The 20,279-nt window shown below is 35.6% G+C and overlaps 1 protein-coding gene across 1 annotated transcript in view; it reads left to right on the top strand.

Moving 5' to 3' along the window:
- LOC141326442 (protein kinase C epsilon type-like) overlaps positions 1 to 20,279 on the top strand; it is a 58,702-nt gene that overhangs the window by 29,809 nt on the left and 8,614 nt on the right. The window contains exons 5-8 of the mRNA XM_073835186.1: positions 782 to 936; positions 14,002 to 14,140; positions 14,516 to 14,704; positions 17,472 to 17,618. Of these exons, the coding sequence (XP_073691287.1) occupies positions 782 to 936; positions 14,002 to 14,140; positions 14,516 to 14,704; positions 17,472 to 17,618 (630 nt within the window). The remainder of the gene's footprint in view (positions 1 to 781; positions 937 to 14,001; positions 14,141 to 14,515; positions 14,705 to 17,471; positions 17,619 to 20,279) is intronic.

Here is a 20,279-nt window from a genome sequence, read left to right as displayed (position 1 = left end):
TATCAAAAATAATGTTGATTTTTAGTATTTTCATTTGTGTAGTAGTTTGCCAATAGTAGTTTGCAGACAGTAGTCAAAAAGACACGCAAATCTCCATCTCATGATTTGTGAATCAGTACTTTATGAATCAGCCTATCATCGCAGTCTAGCACTATCAAGTCAGTTCCAAAATTTGTTTTATCGAAAATAATTTTGACTTTTAGTATTTTCGATTATATAGTAATTTGCTGATAGTAGTCAAAAAGACACACAAATCTCCATCTCATGATTTGTGAATCAGTACTTTTTGAAATCAGTCTATCATCGCAGTCTAGCACTATCATGTCAGTCTCAAAATTACCAAAAATAATGTTGAGTTTTATTATTTTTCTTTGTATAGTAGTTTGCCTATAGTTGGCAAAAGGACCTGCAAATTTACATCTCATGATTTGTGAATCAGTACTGTATGAATCAGTCTAACTCAGTCTCAAAATTAATATAATGTTTTACCAAAAGTAGTGTTGACTTAGTATTTTTGTTTGTGTAGGATGTTTTCTTAAAATAATTGTTAATAGGATCCTTAAGGAATTGTAGTCATAGTTTGATTCAAAATCAGAGCCGGAATCTGTCAATTCCTTACAATTCCCATTCCTACTTGTATGTAGACACCTAATGATATCTTTGATTTCAGGATGCAGTGATGTTTGCTTGAATACTTCTGAACGAGAAATTGTTCGAATTTTATAATTAGCAAAGTAATAGAGTCTGTAATGAATCTGTTTTCTCTGTTTCTTCTCTTTAGGACCGTTTGTTCTTCGTCATGGAATATGTAAATGGCGGAGACCTGATGTTCCAAATCCAACGTTCGCGCAAATTCGATGAAGCACGTTCTCGGTTTTACGCTGCTGAGGTGACCTCAGCCCTCATGTTCCTGCACCAAAATGGGGTCATTTACAGGTAAATTCATTGCTAGGCAACTAGCCACTGAAAAAAAGCCAAAGGTCAAAGAACATTCAGGCAGTGTTTGGTTCCAAACCCTAAACTTCTTCTGTCTGTCTCACTGATAGACATAGCATCATTGTCAAGTAACCAAAAGAATAGAATGTCTTGAAACACCTCAGCCAAAATACCATTGTAACGCACAAAAGATACATTCCAAATTTAGTGAAATTTTAGCCTGATCATTTTTGGACGGAAAATTGGCCATCCTTTCCAAGTGTTTGCTCAAGTTTAATCCGGAATCCAGATCATTTATTTTCTCAGCGGGCTGTCACGCAGTCCTGAACAGATTAGGTCTGAAGCGAATCAAATGGAGTCTGTATCACATGAACTGGCTCTGGCATGGTGCGTTGTATCTTTAGGAGCTATTTTGCCTAGAGACAGGAGCCCTTGTCTGCCTTGTTTACCTCAGGTTGTTTACTTTGATGAGCTATGTGCAATGATTTATTCGTTCCCAGACAGTTTGTTTACCTTCTCAATTGTGTGTCATTAACCACACACAACGGGCAGTGCTTCTGGGGCTGGAAGGCCAGGCTTTCCTTGGGATCATTTTTTATCTGTCACTGGCAATCCATCTTAACTGTCCAAAAATATCATGAGTTTGCACGCTGTTTACATGCAGCATTATACTGTTAAACTACTTCAAACCGGTGATATTTTTGGACAGTATGACTACAAAATGAGAAGTTTTGTAAAAATCTGTAAAATGAGAACTGAATCTGTATTACAGATTGTGATACAGATTTCACTGTAAAATCATCTTCATGATTCCTAAACTATAAAATAAAGCTGCATATAAACAACATACAAATTTATAATGCTTTTGTAAACCGTAATTCAGATTCATTTGTCATTCCAGTATGAAATCATATGTATTATGTATAACTTCACAGTAAGTGTGCACATAAACAACATTCAAACCTATAATGTTTTTGGACAGTATAATTAGAAAATGACAAGCTGAATCTGTAAAATGACAAATAAATCTGTAATACTGATTCATTTGTCATTTTGCTATAAAATCATATGAATGTCTCTAGAACTGCAAAATAAAGCCATGTAAACAACATGCAAACCTATAATGTTTTTGAATAGAATGACAAGAAAATAACAAGCTGAATCTGTAATTCCAAATGAATCTGTCTGACTGATTTGTCATTTAACTGTAAAATCATATGCATGATGCCAGCACTACAAAATACAGCTGCATGTAAACAACATACAAACTTATGATATTTTTAGATAGTATGACTACAAAATGACAATGAATCTGTAAAATGGCAAATTAATCTGTAATACAGAATAATTGGTAATTTTGCTGTAAAATCATATACATAATGGCTATACTCCAAAATAAGATGCATGTAAACAACAGCTTTGGACAGAATCACAAGAAAATGACAAGCATTTATTTGTCATTTCACTGTAAAAATCATACGTATGACACCAGCATAACAAAATGAATCTGCATGTAAACGATATGTAAACCTATGATATTCTTGGATGGTATGACTAGAAAATCGCAAGCTGAATCTGTAAATTTACAAATGAATCTGTAATACAGAGTAAAATAAGATTCATGATGCACACTGCAAAATACAGCTGCATGTGAACAACATACAAACCTGTTATATTTTTGGACAGAATGACAAAAAATGGCAAGCTGAATCTGTAATGACGAATGAATCTATAATACAGATTCATTTGTCATTTTTCTGTAAAATCATGTGTATCACACCAGTATTGCAAAATTTATCAGCACATAAACTATATGCAAACCTGTTATATTTTTTTGAATGGTATTACTAGAAAATGACGAGCTAAATCTGTCAAATGACAAATGAATCTGTAATACAGAGCGATTGGTCACTTGGCTGTAAAAATCATGTGCATGACTCTAGAACTGCAAAATAAAGCTGCATGTAAACAACATGCAAACCTATAATTTTGGAAAGAATTACAAGAAAGTAACAAGCTGAATCTGTAAAATAACAAATGAATCTGCAATACAGCCGCTATTAAATCATATGCATAATGGCAGCACTGCAGAATAAACTTACATGTACAACCTACAACAACATGCAAACCTATGATATTTTTGGATGGTATGACTACAAAATGACAAGTTGAATCTGTAAAATGACAAATGTAATACAGATTCATTTGTCATTTAACAGATTCAGCTTGCTACTTTATAGTAGGTTCAATAGAATAATGCAGCATAACGCTGTGAGTACAAGTCATCATGGCCTCTTCTTCCCGTCGTCCCTCTGGCCCTCATTGAACCCAGCGACCTGTGAGTTTCCTCACCCACCCATTCTCGGCCTGGTCCTGAGCTCTTTCTGGTCTCAGACAGGAAGAATCTCATTTGGAGTTTAATGTTGTATTGAATTAAATCCACCTCCTCCCCAAACCGGCCTTCCTAAACCCAGACTTTTAGAGACTGAAGCGAAATGGGGGCTCTTATGAAAGTAGGACACTTAAGGCGAATAGGTCAAGCAGAGGTCCAGTGGTTCTAATTACATTGAGTTTATTATTTTTCCCCTTGTGAGCTACTCTAGAGACTCCTACACCATGTTATTGGTATGTTCAACAAAAAGAAACCATTGGTTATATGCGCTTTTTTAAACTGCAAGGTAAAAGAAACCAAAATGTGATTTACAACATAGAACTTGTCCAGAACTTGTGTTGTTTTTCTTTTGGTCTTTTGTCTTATCTCATTTAAAGCACTAAGTGTGTCTCCTGAAAAAAAAAGCTCTCCATTCACTTCATGACCAGGTTCTATTTAAAAACATGGTGCATTGGATGGCTGCCATGACATTCATTCATGTCTCTTACCCACCTCACAGTCGTCTGACCCCTTGTTTACGGTTGCGGCCACTGAAATGACATTTCTTTGGCAAGAAAGTAGACAGGATGTGATTTCGTCAATATGAATGGCTTATTGTGTATTATAAGAATAACAGCACACACACATACATGAACTTCCAGTCATGCACCTCAAATTCGGCTCCGGCGCCAGTTCTGTCGATTACCTGATGGTGACAACCAGACAATGACATGCTGGACTTATGCTCTGCCATCATTGAAGGTCATTTCATGCAAAGCGTGCTGGGAGATTGATTGATCAGAAATCCCATCTAATCTGGCTCTGGCTCTGCTCTGGTCCAGCACAGGAAAAAACAGAGGAAGCATAAATTGTGCAGGTACTCCATACAGGAGATGGGGTTCGCAAAATAATATGGTGTCCTGGACACCAATTTCCCACTAGGGACATAAAAACACTTCACTCGTCTGTCTGGTTGTGTGAATATATGTTATAAGGGAAATTGTTCAATACTGTGTAAAGGGTAGATTGGTATGGAAGTCCATTTCCACCACTGGATAAAAAAATAAAAGAAGGTAAATACAATTTTTTTTATCACACAATTCAGATTTTTTTTTCTAGCAATTGCGAGTTTACATCTTGCAATTCTGACTTTTTTCTCAGAATTGTGTGATATAAACTTGCGATTTTGAGAAATAAAGTTAGAATTCTGACTTTTTTCTCAGAATTGTGTGATATAAACTTGCGATTTTGAGAAATAAAGTTAGAATTCTGACTTTTTTCTCAGAATTGTGTGATATAAACTTGCGATTTTGAGAAATAAAGTTAGAATTCTGACTTTTTTCTCAGAATTGTAAGTTCACGCAAGTATCACGCAATTTCAAGGTATTAAGTCAGAATTGTGACCTAAACTTACTATTCTGGGAACATATCTCTTTTTTCCTCAAAATTTGACTTTATAACTCGCAATTGCTAGTTTATATCTCACAATTTTTTAAAAATGTACAATTGCAAGATATAAACTTGCCACTGTGATTTTTTTCAATTACAAGTTTATTTTCTCTATTTTATGTTATTTTAACTTTATTTCTCACAATTGTGAGTTTATATCATGCAATTCTGAGAAAAAAGTCAGAATTGTGAGTTTATATCTCGCAATTGACTTTATAACGCGCAATTTCAAGTTTATGTCACGCAATATTTAGAAAAAGTCAGAATTGTGAGTTTGTATCTTACAATTCTGACTTTATAACTCACAATTGTGAGTTTATATTACGCAATATAAACTTACAATTGTGAGAGGAAAAAGTAAGAATTGCAAGATATAAATTCGCAATTGTCAGAAAAAGTCAGAATTGAGAGTTTTTTATATCGCAATTGTGACTTTATTTCTCGAAATTGTGAGCTTGTATCACACAATTCTGAGAAAAAATTCTAAATTGTGAGTTTGTATCTAGCAATTGACTTTATAACGCGCAATTTCAAGTTTATGTCACACAATTTTTAGAAAAAGTCAGAATTGTGAGTTTGTATCTTGCAATTCTGACTTTTTAACTCACAATTGCGAGTTTATATCACGCAGTTTTAAGAAAAAAGTCAGAACTGGGAGTTCATATCTTGCAATTCTGACTTTATAACTCGCAATTGTGAGTTTATATCACAATTCTGAGAAAAAAGTACAACTGCAAGATATAAACTTAAAATTGTGAGAAATAAAATTAGAATTGAGATTTCGCAATTGTCAGAAAAAAGTCAGAATTGACTTTTTATATCGCAATTCTGGCTTTATTTCTTGAAATTGTGAGCTTGTATCACAAAATTTTGAGAAAAAAGTCTGAATTATGAGTTTGTATCTTGCAATTCTGACTTTATAACTCGCAATTGCAAATTTATATCATGCAATTTTGAGAAAAAGGCAGAATTGTGAGTTAATATCTTACAATTCTGACTTTATAACTCACAATTGTGAGTTTATATCACGCAATTTTGAGAAAAAAGGCAGAATTGTGAGTTTATATCTCGCAATTGACTTTATAATGCGCAGTTGTGAGTTTATATCACGCAGTTTTGAGAAAAAAGGCAGAATTGTGAGTTTATATCTCGCAATTGACTTTACAATGCGCAGTTGTGAGTTTATATCACGCAATTTTGAGAAAAAAGGCAGAATTGTGAGTTTATATCTCGCAATTGACTTTACAATGCGCAGTTGTGAGTTTATATCACGCAATTTTGAGAAAAAAGGCAGAATTGTGAGTTTATATCTCGCAATTGACTTTATAATGCGCAGTTGTGAGTTTATATCACGCAATTTTGATAAAAAAAAGTCTGAATTTTGAGTTTATATCTCACAGTTGACTTTATAACGCTCATTTGCAAGTGTTAATATCACACAGTTTTGAGAAATAGTCTGAATTGTGAGTTTATATCTCGCAATTGACTTTATAATGCGCAGTTGTGAGTTTATATCACGCAATTTTGAGAAAAAAGGCAGAATTGTGAGTTTATATCTCGCAATTGACTTTATAACGTGCAACTGCAAGTTTATATCACACAATTTTGAGAAAAAAGTCAGAATTGTGAGTCCGTATAAGGCAGTTCTGAGGAAAAAAATGAGATTTGTGAGATAAAAACTCGAAATAACCTTTTTATTTTTTATTCAGTGGCGGAAACAGGCTTCCATAGATTGGAATTAGTTGTCACATTGGGAAATTAAACATCTTAGTAGCTATACAGAATTAAACGTTTTTTGATTTTTGTACGTTTGTTCCAAACATATAATTCAAAAGCATAGTATTTATTTATTTATTTGTCTGTGTATTTGTATCTTTTTTTTGTGAATATGACACAGGTCAGGGCAAGTGGTCACATTTTTGTTTGTTGTAATTTAATACAATTATTGAATTGATAAATTTCTCATATTCTTATTTCTTAGCATTTTAATTTGCCAAAGCAATGGTTTGATATTTTGCATGTTACTTATAACTTATTAATGTTTTGAAGGTTTCTTCTTACCAAATCTGCATTATTTGATCAAAAAATACAGTAAAAACAGTAATAAAAAATATATTTCCAATTTAAAATCACTATTCTATTTAAATATTTTAAAATCTAATTTATTTCTGTGAGTCAAAGCTGAATTTTCTGCATCATTACTCCAGACTTTAGTGTCACATGATCCTTTAGAAATCATTCTAATATGCTGATTTCCTGCTAAAGCAACATTTCCTAGTCTTATCGTGATGTGAATGTGATAAAAAGTGTGACATTAGCCCTGGTCAGCCTTAAATCTGATTACCCTGCATAAAGCGAGCCACGTGCCATCATCATCGTCGCCTCGAGCAAGACACTTTAGGTTGCTCCAGTAATAAGTTTAAGCAGAGCGCTGTGACGACGTCATGTGAAACTTGTGGAAGTCATTTTGTGGAAGCTTAATTCTCCCTTAAGCCTTCGGTGTCCTTGCGTTTTGGGAATTGCAGGAGACCTGCATGTCGAAACGCAGTCTGCATGTTAACGCTTCTGCATGCAAGCGCATGGCAGAACAGCATTTTTCCCCCATGAGAACCAATTTTACCTCTCTATGACCTGCCGCACATACCAGGACCAAAAAAAAAACTGAATGCAGAACATTCTAGAACAAAATGTGCAGGGGCAGCTTTCTTCTCGCTATCAGTGAAGGACATGGTGGCAGTTTTGACTGAAACCGCAGAAGTTTGATCTGGTTAAAGAGGACATGTTTGAGCTTGACGTCCCTGCTGTAGATTGCAATTGGCTGCTTCGGTTGTTTGTTTGTATTCAGCGCTCTAAAAATAGATAGTAAGAGCAGGTGGCATAGATGTGGCTCCTCTGCTTGATTACCCATCTTTTGTTGACCTGTGGCTCTTGAGGGATTTTGTTACGGCGTAGCATGGGAGTGTTAGGGATAAGGAGGACACGAAAGCACCGGGCCTCAAAAGGGCTTGCGATTGAACAATGTGTGCTAGTAGTTATTATAGCATTTCCACACCTTGTCCTTGAGATCTGTTTGCCAGATAGATGATAGCAACATTAGACTGCTGAGGTGCTGTTCACTTGCATACAATGAGTATCCTTGTAATCCTATTTCTCTAAGAGTTAACTGATATGTATTAACCCAAGAGCACATTCAGAGAAAAAAAAGACTCTTACATTTAGTAAACAAGGTCCTCTGTGTGCTAAGTATGGACTAAGAGGCTCACTTACAGCCCCTATAATTACTAATCACCATAACCCTTGTACGCAAGTTGTGTTTTACACGATGATTGGTTGATTTTTGTTTCTTTCCGTTCACTTATGTCAACTGGGATGTTGTTTCTGGGCCGCTGCTTTGCAGGCCATCTACATAGGCAACTAGTTGCGGTGTAATTTAGTTATAAAGAGTCTTTTCTTTTCTATTATGCATGAATATTAATTAGATCATGCGGACGTTGCTTGGTAACTTTCCAGGAGTGTCCAGCTAACTTAGTATTCATGAGCAAAGTGTTCACCTTGGTAGGGTAGGTAAATTACTGCATATAGGCGTCTGAGAAGATGTACTGATAATGTCAATCAGCAAGCCTTATATAATGCCTATCATGTGACATTTTAAAAAAAATAAGCTTTCCATTGATGTATGGTTTGTTATCATAGGACAATATTTGAAAATCTGGAATCTGAGGGTGCAAAAAAATCAAAATACTGAGGAAATTTCCTTTAAAATTGTCCAAAAGTTCTTAGAAATGCATATTACTAATCAAAAATTAAGTTTTGATATATTTACATTTATTTGCCAAAGAAATCTAGTAACCCTATTATCAATTTTGATAAATTATTAATGCATCTTACTAAATAAAAATGTTATTTTTTTTTTTTTAAATATGACGAGTATATGTGTGTATATTTGTCATACTAAATATTTGCACACAATGGTAATATAAAAAATATGGTACACTATAAATAACTGTACACTACCAGTCAAAAGTTTTTGAACAGTAAGATTTGTAATGTTTTTTTAAAGAAGTCTCTTATGCTTATCAAGGCTTCATTTATTTGATGAACAGTACAGCAAAAACAGTACAATTTTGACTATTTAAAATAACCGTTTTCTATTTGAATATATTTTAAAATGTAATTTATTCCTGTGATTTCAAAGCTGCATTTTTAGCATCATTAGTCCAGTCACATGATCCTTCAGAAATTATTTCTTGAGGAGCAAATCAGCATATTATAATGATTTCGGAAGGATCATGTGACATTGAAGACTGAAGTAATGATGCTAAAAATGTAGCATTGAAATCACAGGAATAAATTACATTTTAAAATATATTCAAATATAAATCAGTTATTTTAAATAGTAAAAATATTTCACAATATTACTGCTTTTAAATAAATGCAGGCTTGGTGAGCAAAAGAGAATTCTGTTAAAAAAAACATTAAAAAATCTTACTGTCTAAAAACTTTTGACTGGTAGTGTATATAATTATGAATTATTAATATTAGCAAAAATTATTTCTGTTAATTCCACTTTTATAACATTATATTAAAAGGGTGCACGTCTTGTTTTTCCTTGGTGTGTCTTTTGGGGGGGGGGGGGGGGCTGATTTTTTTAGCAGAGAGGTTGCTGTGTACGTAATGGAAAAATCACTCCTCAAGATTTGCTTAAAAACACAGGAAATGCTCTAAATTGAGTCTGTTGCCATCTCTCCCTCTCTCTCTCTCTCTCTGTCTTTCTCCGGCTCTGCCTTGTTGTTCAGTGTTGTTGTGCTCTTACTATGTCAGTACTTTCCTCCAAAGGAAAGAAGCTCCAGTGAAACCCAATACAATAGTTAATCTCATCCATTATAGACCTTTTGTATTTTTACAGCTCATGCTGAACTCAAGCTTCTCATGTTGTTTATACGTCTTTCTTTTATCTTCATTTAAACTGCCTTTCATTGAAAACATGTGTTTTACTTAGTAATTTACATATTAGTGTTGTAAAAGCACCTTTTTTATGTCTTTTAGGCTTCCATTACACTTATAAACAAAACACTCATTTTAAATAAGTAATGAAAAAACATTTTAATATAATTATGATTCATTAATTTATGAAAAACAAGAAAGGATCAGTACTGAGGATTTCACCTAAAAGATGTTTACATATAGTCCACAAGAGAAAATAATAGTTGAATTTATAAAAATGACCCCGTTCAAAAGTTTTCATACACTTGATTCTTAATACTGTGTTGTTACCTGAATGATTCACAGCTGTGTTTTTTTGTTTTGTTTGTTTGTTTTATTTAGAGATAGTTGTTTATGAGCCCACTGTACTTCAGAAAAATACTTCAGGTCCAATAAATTATTTCTTTTTTCAGAATTTGTGTATTTGAACCCTTTTCCAACAATGACTGTATGATTTTGAGATCCATCTTTTCACACTGAGGACAACTGAAGGACTCATATGCAACTATTACAGAAGGTTCAAACGTTCACTGATGATTCTTAATAGCCGGGGTGAAAACTTTTGAACACATAAAGATGTGTACATTTTTCTTATTTTGCCTAAATCTCATATCACTTTAGAAGCTACAGAAGATGCTTACATGTTTCCCAGAAGATGAAATCAGTTAAATTTGACCTGATCTTTTAATTCAAAAAGGCCTTTAATGCATTGTGTTTCCTTCTAAAGCATCAGAGTGTTTGAACCTTTCGTAATAGTTGTATATGAGTCTCGCAGTTGTCCTCAGTGTGAAAAGATGGATCTCAAAAGCATACAGTCATTGTTGGAAAGGGTTCAAATACACAAAAATGCTGAAAAACCAAAGAATTTGTGGGACCTGAATCATTTTTCTGAAGAACAGGGGGTAGTTTAACTGTTCAGGACAAACAAGGGAAAAAACACAGCTGTTTATCATTTAGGTCAACAACACAGTATTAAGAATATTTTGAACAGGGTCATTTAATTATGATTCATTAATTTATAAAAAAAACAAGCAAGGATCAGTATTGATTTTAAACTAAGAGGATTTAATGAGGGATTTTGTTCACACAGAGCAAACAGCATATCTAATCTATTCCTGATATTGATGGATATTATCTTGATTTTGAGTGAACTAAAGCCTCACCTCACACTCTCAAAAAATCTCTGGAAAAAACAAAGACCATGTTACTTAACATCCTGGAAAATAAAAGCGAAAGTGAGAGCAGCATTCTCCATTTATGCACTTCAAAGAGGGCAGATAAGAGCGGCCAATGTAGCAAAGTCACATAATCTAAATCAACAAATGAAGCTCACCGGATGAATTAAGCTCTCTTTTTTGGGAAGGGCAACATGAAGGCTGTGTTTGAAGGTGTGTAGACAACAGCAGGACTTAGGAATGGATATAGGGGGAAAAGAGAGACAGATGGAGAGATGGACAATTCTGGAACATCTTGTGATGTGGGTATAGAGGACAATACAGAGTAACTGTTCACATCTCATGAACTTTCCACCTCTTTTCTCTCTGTGAACCTACACTTAAGGTCAAGCATATCTGCTGTTTCTTTGTTTGACTTTTTATTTCACATTTTAATAATAGTTGTTGACTCAAGTGGAAATATAGATATAATGTAGTGAAAAAAACATATAAAGATTCAGACGAAGTGGATCATAACATATCAACATTCATTACAAGCATTTTTTCCACACTTCTGCATGTAAAGAGTGATTGAACGCTCTTGGTGGGGAAAGACAGAGAGGAATGAAGCCCCTCGCGCCAACTTTTTAGACCGACAGGAACGTGCCGAGCACCAGGGTGCCTTTCTGAAAGGAACAGTTGCGTAAGGCATCCGAAGCTCCCCTCCCTTTCCAGTGAGGATGGTTTTATGAAAACACCTTTGACTGAATGACATCCTGCGAAGTGATGTTGACATTTTTGTTGCAATCAACCATCAAACCCCAATCCAACTGGTTTCATCCAACTCCTTGTTGTCTTTCATCAGGGGCACCTTATCATCTCGCGCTCTACTTTTCTTTTTTTGTTCGCTCTCTCTCTTTACCTTCTTCTTATGCTGGTTAAATTCACTGCGTGGGTACATGCAGAGCGCCTTTTATATATATCTGTGACTTGTGCATCCTCTTAAGGATGCTCAAATACTGCTGCACTGACATTAAGTCTGGCCTGAAATATGTTATTTTAAACTTATACTGTTTTGCATTATTGTTATTTAGTACTGACTTGAATAAGATATTTCACATAAAAGAGAAAGAGAGAAAATAATACCCCGTTCAAAAGTTTACATACACTTGATTCTTAATACTGTGTTGTTACCTGAGTTATCAGGTAATGATAGTTGTTTATGAGTCTCTTCTTTGTCCTGAACAGTTAAACTGCCTGCTGTTCTTCAGAAAAATCCTTCAGGTCCCACAAATTATTTGGTTTTTCAGCATTTTTGTGTGTCTGAACCCTTTTCCAACAATGACTATGATTTTGAGATCCATCTTTTCACACTGAGGACAACTGAGGGACTCATATGCAACTATTACACAAGGTTCAAACACTCACTGATGCTTCAGAAGGAAAAAGAATGCATTAAGAGCAGGGGGTGAAAGCTTTTGAACAGAATGAAGATGTGTACATTTTTCCTATTTTGCCTAAATATCATATTTTCGTCATTTAGTACCGCCCTTTAGAAGCTACAGAAGATGCTTGCATGTTTCCCAGAAGATAAAATCAGTTACATTTAGCCTGATCTTTAAATTTAAAAAGTTTTCACCCCCTGGCCTTTAATGAATCGTGTTTCCTTCTGAAGCATCAGTGAGCATTTGAACCTTCTGTAATAGTTGCATATGAGTCCCTCAGTTGTCCTCAGTGTGAAAAGATGGATCTCAAAATCATACAGTCAGTGTTGGAAAGGGTTCAAATACACAAAAATCCTGAAAAACCAAAGAATTTGTGCGACCTGAAGGATTTTTCTGAAGAACAGCAGGCAGTTTAACTGTTCAGGACAAACAAGAGACTCATGCACAACTATCACTAAACAAAAAAAACACAGCTGTGGATCATTCAGGTAACAACACAGTATTAAGAATCAAGTGTATGTAAACTTTTGAACGGGGTCATTTTTAAAAATTAAATTTATTATTTATTGTAGAAAAAATAAATAAATCTTTTGTTGGTCAAATAATTAACATTTTGCAGATTCTGTAAGGTGTATGTAAACGTTTGACCTCAACTGTATATATTTTACATCTGTTCTGGATTCAAAATATATAAAATATGTAACACGTAAAGATAAATCAATTAAATTTGATGGAAATGTGTCTTGCAGCCAAAATGTGTAAATATTTTAAACAGACTGAAATAAATTACTCGATAACATTTTTAAAGAACAAATGGTATTTTGTGTTTTTATTCTTCTTATGGTTTTATTATTAGATATTAGAATTTTTTTCATATTTTGAATGGTTTAAATATTTCACATTTTGTCTGTTTTGTTGACCTATCAGTTTCATCAAATTACACTGCAATGAATTTATCTTTTACACCTCCTTTATCAATATGATTCAACTATAGACACTTGACAAACTTGAGTGAAGTGTGAACATGGCTGACAATCAAACTAACAACTGTTTTTAAATTTCTCATAACTATTACATTTGTTTTTAAAAGAGTGTTATGAGACCTGTTGTGATTGGTCTCAGGTTGATTTAAACGGTTTTATACAGATTGTGTGAAATCTCTGAAGAATACTATTAAAAAGATCAAAGTTAATTTAAACATGGCTTTTTCTTGTTTTGCCTTTTTGCTTTCACACTAGTTTTTATTTCGATACCTTTAATTTACTAAAGTTTAAAAAAATAACTGCATATTTTATTATAATGTTTGGTGTCACTGGTTATTCGTTGGTGTTTGTTTGGTTATAGATTGTTCTGTTGCTGTCTGCACGTGTACGCAGGCTGGCATCAGGATATTAGTGTCCGCTTGATCAAACTATGAGTGTCAGTAAATGATTCACCTGCTGTGTTTCAAGTGTTGCTTAATATTTGGATAGAGACATCCAGAATCTTGGTCATGCATCAGTTTTTAGGATGTTCAGTAAAGTGATGTTAGAGTTAGTTTTATTCATTGTTGTCAATCAGTTCAAACAACCAATGCACTTGTGTCAGAAAATTGTAATAAGAATTCCTGAGTGCATTGCCGTATTATTACTGTTTATTACATTTGCGTCAATTTTCTTGCCAGGGATTTGAAGCTAGACAACATTTTGCTGGATGCAGAGGGTCACTGTAAGCTGGCAGACTTTGGCATGTGTAAGGAGGGAATCCTGGATGGCATCACAACCACAACATTCTGTGGCACACCAGATTACATTGCCCCAGAGGTACAGTATTTCACACTCTCACACACACAAACGCCCAGTGATAGTCTCATTTCTACTGCTTGGTTCTCATTAAAGCTATAAAACATTGATTTATTCGGTCAAACTTTATTTTAAGGTCCAATTCTCACTATTAACAATGACTTTTGGCTCAGTAAATTCCTAATTACTGCTCATTAATAGTTAGTAAGGCATTTGTTAAGTTTGTTTAGTACTGGGTCGGATTAAGGTATCTAAAATGTGACCCTGGACCACAAAACCAGTCTTAAGTAGCACAGGTTACATTGTTTGGAAATAATTATAGATTTTAAGTAAAGTTCCATGAAGATATTTAGTATTTTGTTTCAGATTTCTCTTTTTGTGATTTGTCGTTTTCAGATCCTTCAGGAGCTTGAGTACGGCCCGTCAGTGGACTGGTGGGCTCTAGGTGTGCTGATGTATGAGATGATGGCTGGTCAGCCTCCATTTGAAGCAGATAATGAAGACGACCTTTTTGAGTCTATTCTCCATGATGACGTCTTGTATCCCGTGTGGCTCAGCAAAGAAGCCGTCAGCATTCTTAAAGCGGTACGTGTTCGGATTTCACTCTGGGAATTATCTAAGTATACATTTTTTCCCTGCTGATTATTACTGAAAACATAGGTTAGCAAATATATCTCTTGCCACGTCTTAACCTTTCCTCTTACTACTGTCTCACACTCTTCTTACAAGAATAGTTAAGTAACGCAAGAGCAAAAGAAGACGACAGTTCCGAAAAATGACACTCCTTGTGGGAAAAGAACAGATTGTTTGTGTTCCCTGCTGGATTTTTGAGTTGTGTAATCTCAGAGGTCTCATTTCAGGATGAGCAGCCCGCTATTGCATGGGTTACTCCTCTTTTAACTGTACAGATTGTTTAAGTGCATATGACAAAGAGCTGAGGAACATTTTGTTGACCAAAATAAGATGGATCATACAAAATGCATGTTATTTTTTATTTAGTACTGACCTGAAAAAGATATTTTACAGAAAAGACGTTTACATACACTGTAGTCCACAAGCTTAAAAGTTTACATACAAGTGATTCTTAATACTGTGTTGTTACCTGAATGATCCACAGCTGTGTTTTTTTGTTTAGTGATAGATGTTAATGCCTTGTTTGTCCTGAACAATTAAACTACCCGCTGTTTTTCAGAAAAATCCTTCAGGTCCCACAAATTCTTTGGTTTTTCAGCATTTTTGTGTATTTGAACCCCTTCCAAAAATGACTGTATGATTTTGAGATGTATCTTTTCACACTGTGGACAACTGAGGGACTCTTGGAATTCGAAGATCAGGGTAGATTTAACATATTTTGTCTTCTGGAGCTTCTGAACGGCAGTACTAAATGAAAAAAAAAAAGATATTTACATAAAATGAGAAAAAATGTACACATCTTCATTCTGTTCAAAAGTTTACACCCCTGGCTCTGAATGCATCGTTTTTCCTTCTGGAGCATCAGTGAGCATTTGAACCTTTTGTAATAGTTGCATATCACAATTACATATTAGTCTCTCGGTTGTCTTCAGTGTGAAAAGTCGGATCTCAAAATCATACAGTCATTGTGGAAAGGGTTTAAATACATAAAAATGCTGAAAAACCGAAGAATTTGTGGGAACTGAAGGATTTTTCTGAAGAACCGCAGGCAGTTTAACTGTTCAGGACAAACAAGGGACTCATGAACAACTATCACAAAACAAAAATACTGAATGTTGATCATTCAGTATTAAAAATCAAGTGTATGTAAACTTTTGAACAGTGCCATATTATAAACTATTATTTTCTCTTGTGGACTATATGTAAATGGCTTCTATATGAAATGTCTTATTCAGGTCAGTACTAAATAAAATATAACCTGCATTTTGTATGAACCCATCTTATTTTGGTAAAAAGATTCTGCTTCAACTGTAATTTTAATCAACTGGTTTCCCAGTTCATATCAGACTGAACAATTCAAAACCCAAAGAACAAAATAGGACATTAAGGTTTGGAATGACAAATTTATAAAGTAAATGATGACTGAGTTTACATTTTCAACCAAACCTTTCTAATTCCTTTCAGCAACAGTCTCAGTTTCTTCACTATTTCATCTTGTTGTCTAAGAGAAACAATTGAAATATTAAAGCAGTTCCAATGAGAAGTGTCTTTTCAGTCAATGCTCAAATTTATTTGTCTGGCTTGTTTGACTTGTTTTTCCTTGTGTATTTGTATGCATGACTGCTTGTGTTCTTTACCATTTTTGTGTTTGTTTAAGGGTTTCACACTCATCTGCATTCCTATTTTTGCTCATTTGTGACTCGGGTGTTTTCTTTTGTTTTTAATAACTGTGTGAACAGCACAAACCACATGGAATCTGATCTTTTCGAAGCTGATTTGGGCCAGCTCCATATGTGATCCTAAATCAGATACAACTGCTTTGCAATGCAACCTTCTAGTCTGAACAATCATATCACAACTCATGTGACATTTACGTCACTCTAGATGGCCATTCGTCGCTCCAAAGATTTTACATAACGGTAGTTCTTTGATCGCCTGGTTAATAGCTGCCAAATCATGAAGTAAGCATTATGATGATTGATCTGATATTGAGCACTAAGGCTTTGTCAGTTTATGTGTGTGTGTGTGTGTGTGTGTGTGTGTGTGTGTGTGTGTGTGTGTGTGTGTGTGTGTACCTGGTATTCATCACGTTGTGGGGACCAAATGTCCCCACAAGGATAGGAATACCAGTAGATTTTGACTTTGTGGGGACATTTCTCAGGTCCCGATGAGGAAACAGGCTTATAAATCATGCACAATGAGTTTTTTTGATGAAGTAAAAGTATGCACAATCTCCTGTGAGGGCTAGGTTTAGGTGTAGGGTAGGTGTAGGGCGATAGAAAGTACGGTTTGTACAGTATAAAAACCATTACGCCTATGGAATGTCCCCATAAAACATGTAAACCCCACGTGTGTGTGTGTGTGTGTGTGTGTGTGTGTGTGTGTGTGTGTGTGTGTGTGTGTGTATACACAGTGTTTTTGTGTGTCACCTTTTTCCTTCACATGTCCAAGATTTACTTTGGCTGTCCTTTGGCCATTTGCGAAGCTTTGTGGGAAAGGCAGCCTGTTTGTCTTGGACAGCATCGTGTCACACTGCGATCCGTCTCAATGGCACTGTGGTCACCTCAGGTCATCCTTCCACAGGATGCAGTTTTATATCATGCATATATCATCAGTGACCATACCAACTCGACATAACGCAAATAGACATCCTCTGGTTAACATACTGTCAGCATTATGCTTCTCTAATCTCTTCTTCTTTCTTCGCTCCATTATTTAGTTTATGACGAAGAGCCCTAGTAAGCGGTTGGGTTGCGTAGTGTCCCAAGGACTGGAGGAAGCTATTAAAGTGCATCCGTTCTTCAAAGAGATTGATTGGTTACTTCTGGAACAGAGGAAGATCAAGCCGCCTTTCAAACCTCGTATTGTGAGTATTACAATGTGTGGCATACTGTGGATAGTTGCTCTGTTACAAAGCCTAATGCACTGCCTACATAGGCTATGCTGCCTTCTAAGACATTTTTATGTGCATTTATCTATCCTACAGAATCCCAGAATGCATTGCAATGTGTAAAATGAAATCAATATACAGTCGTGGCCAAAAGTTTTGAGAATGACACAAATATTAGTTTTCACAAAGTTTGCTGCTAAACTGCTTTTAGATCTTTGTTTCAGTTGTTTCTGTGATGTACTGAAATATAATTACAAGCACTTCATACGTTTCAAAGGCTTTTATCGACAATTACATGACATTTATGCAAAGAGTCAGTATTTGCAGTGTTGGCCCTTCTTTTTCAGGACCTCTGCAATTCGACTGGGCATGCTCTCAATCAACTTCTGGGCCAAATCCTGACTGATAGCAACCCATTCTTTCATAATCACTTCTTGGAGTTTGTCAGAATTAGTGGGTTTTTGTTTGTCCACCCGCCTCTTGAGGATTGACCACAAGTTTTAAGATCTGGGGAGTTTCCAGGCCATGGACTCAAAATGTCAACATTTTGGTCCCCGAGCCACTTAGTTATCACTTTTGCCTTATGGCACGGTGCTCCATCGTGCTGGAAAATGCATTGTTCTTCACCAAACTGTTGTTGGATTGTTGGAAGAAGTTGCTGTTGGAGGGTGTTTTGGTACCATTCTTTATTCATGGCTGTGTTTTTGGGCAAAATTGTGAGTGAGCCCACTCCCTTGGATGAGAAGCAACCCCACACATGAATGGTCTCAGGATGCTTTACTACTGGCATGACACAGGACTGATGGTAGCGCTCACCTTTTCTTCTCCGGACAAGCCTTTTTCCAGATGCCCCAAACAATCGGAAAGAGGCTTCATCGGAGAATATGACTTTGCCCCAGTCCTCAGCAGTCCATTCGCCATACTTTTTGCAGAAGATCAATCTGTCCCTGAAGTTTTTTTTTGAGAGTAGTGGCTTCTTTGCTGCCCTTCTTGACACCAGGCCATCTTCCAAAAGTCTTGGCCTCACTGTGCGTGCAGATGCGCTCACACCTGCCTGCTGCCATTCCTGAGCAAGCTCTGCACTGGAGGCACTCCGATCCCGCAGCTGAATCCTCTTTAGGAGACGATCCTGGCGCTTGCTGGACTTTCTTGGACGCCCTGAAGCCTTCTTAACAATGCAGTGGAAAGTTTTTTCGGGATTAAGTTCATTTTCATGGCAAAGAAGGACTATGCAATTCATCTGATCACTCTTCATAACATTCTGGAGTATATGCAAATTGCTATTATAAAAACTTAAGCAGCAACTTTTCCAATTTCCAATATTTATGTAATTCTCAAAAGTTTGGCCACAACTGTATATGTTTAGCAATGTAGTATAAATTAATTTTGACTAAAAATAGTGGTTTAATAAATGCAGGGTTCATACAAGGTGCTTAAAGTGCTTGAAGTACGTGAATTTGACTTTTTGAAATTTAAGGCCTTGAAAACCCTTGAAAATAGCAATATTCTTGAAGAGGTTGAAAAGTGCTTGAATTATAGAAAGATGATGTATCTATGAAATAAGTGTTTAATTTTTTCAATAAGCACACATCTTTTCAGCCAAAATTCAACCTTTTTCACTTATTTTAGTTATTGTCATAAAACTAGTGGGCTAAGCCAGTAGTAGTACAGTGTGTAGTGACTTTGTCATGTTAACATGGCTGAAGACGTGAAAAGAAAAACAGATGAACCAAATCAAGTGAGTCATTTACACTGAATCCACTCCAATTGATTCACACTTGTGACTTTGATCATTCATTTTAAGCAATTCACTAGCAAAAACCAGATCAACAAGAGCCATTCATTTTTGAATTTCGACAATGCTTATAATGATTTTAAAAAGCATGTAGTGAAGGGTGAAACTGAGTTTTCGAAACTCCAAATCAGTGAAACCACTGCATCGCAAAATGATTCACTGTTTCAAAACGCTTCATTCGAATTGCGTATCGTAAATCATTTGATTTAGATTGGGACTTTAGAGCAGGTTCGCGAATCATTTGACTTAGATCAGGACTTCAAATCGAGTGTCGCAAATAATTTGGTTTAGATCGGAACTTCACATATCGCAAATCATTAAAAGGGGTCCTATAATGCTCTTTTACAAAATCTTTATTTTGTTTTGGGGGTGCACTAGAACATGCTCTCATGCTTGGTGGTTTGAAAAAACGCATTATTTTTCACATAATTTACATTATTTCAATAGCTTTCTCCCCAGGCTGGCACAAATGGCTCAATTAGTACCGGGTTTGATGAAGGTCCGCCTTCCGAAAAATGAAATGTGTTGTGATTGGTTAGCAGTCCCACTGCGTTGCAATTGGCAAACAGCTTAGACAGCGTTTCAGTCCTGCCACGCCCCTTCACAAAGCAGCAAGTTCTGTGTACCACTGCGCAAGCCAGATTAAAGTGATTCTTACGTTGTAAATATGGATATTTTTCTTACAAAAACATCGGAACGCTAAAGGAGGCTATTACTGCATCGCTAAAGTTAGGCAAATCCCCCACCTCGTCCCTCCCCACCCGCCAACGATTTGAATTTCCGTAGGTGGGATTTACGATGTGACATCATAGCATCCGGAAAACAAACGCTGTAGTCCAAAG

The sequence above is a fragment of the Garra rufa genome, chromosome 2 (genome assembly GCF_049309525.1).
Source record: "Garra rufa chromosome 2, GarRuf1.0, whole genome shotgun sequence".
NCBI classification, from domain to species: Eukaryota; Metazoa; Chordata; class Actinopteri; order Cypriniformes; family Cyprinidae; genus Garra; species Garra rufa.
This window is presented reverse-complemented; position numbering and strand designations above follow the sequence as displayed.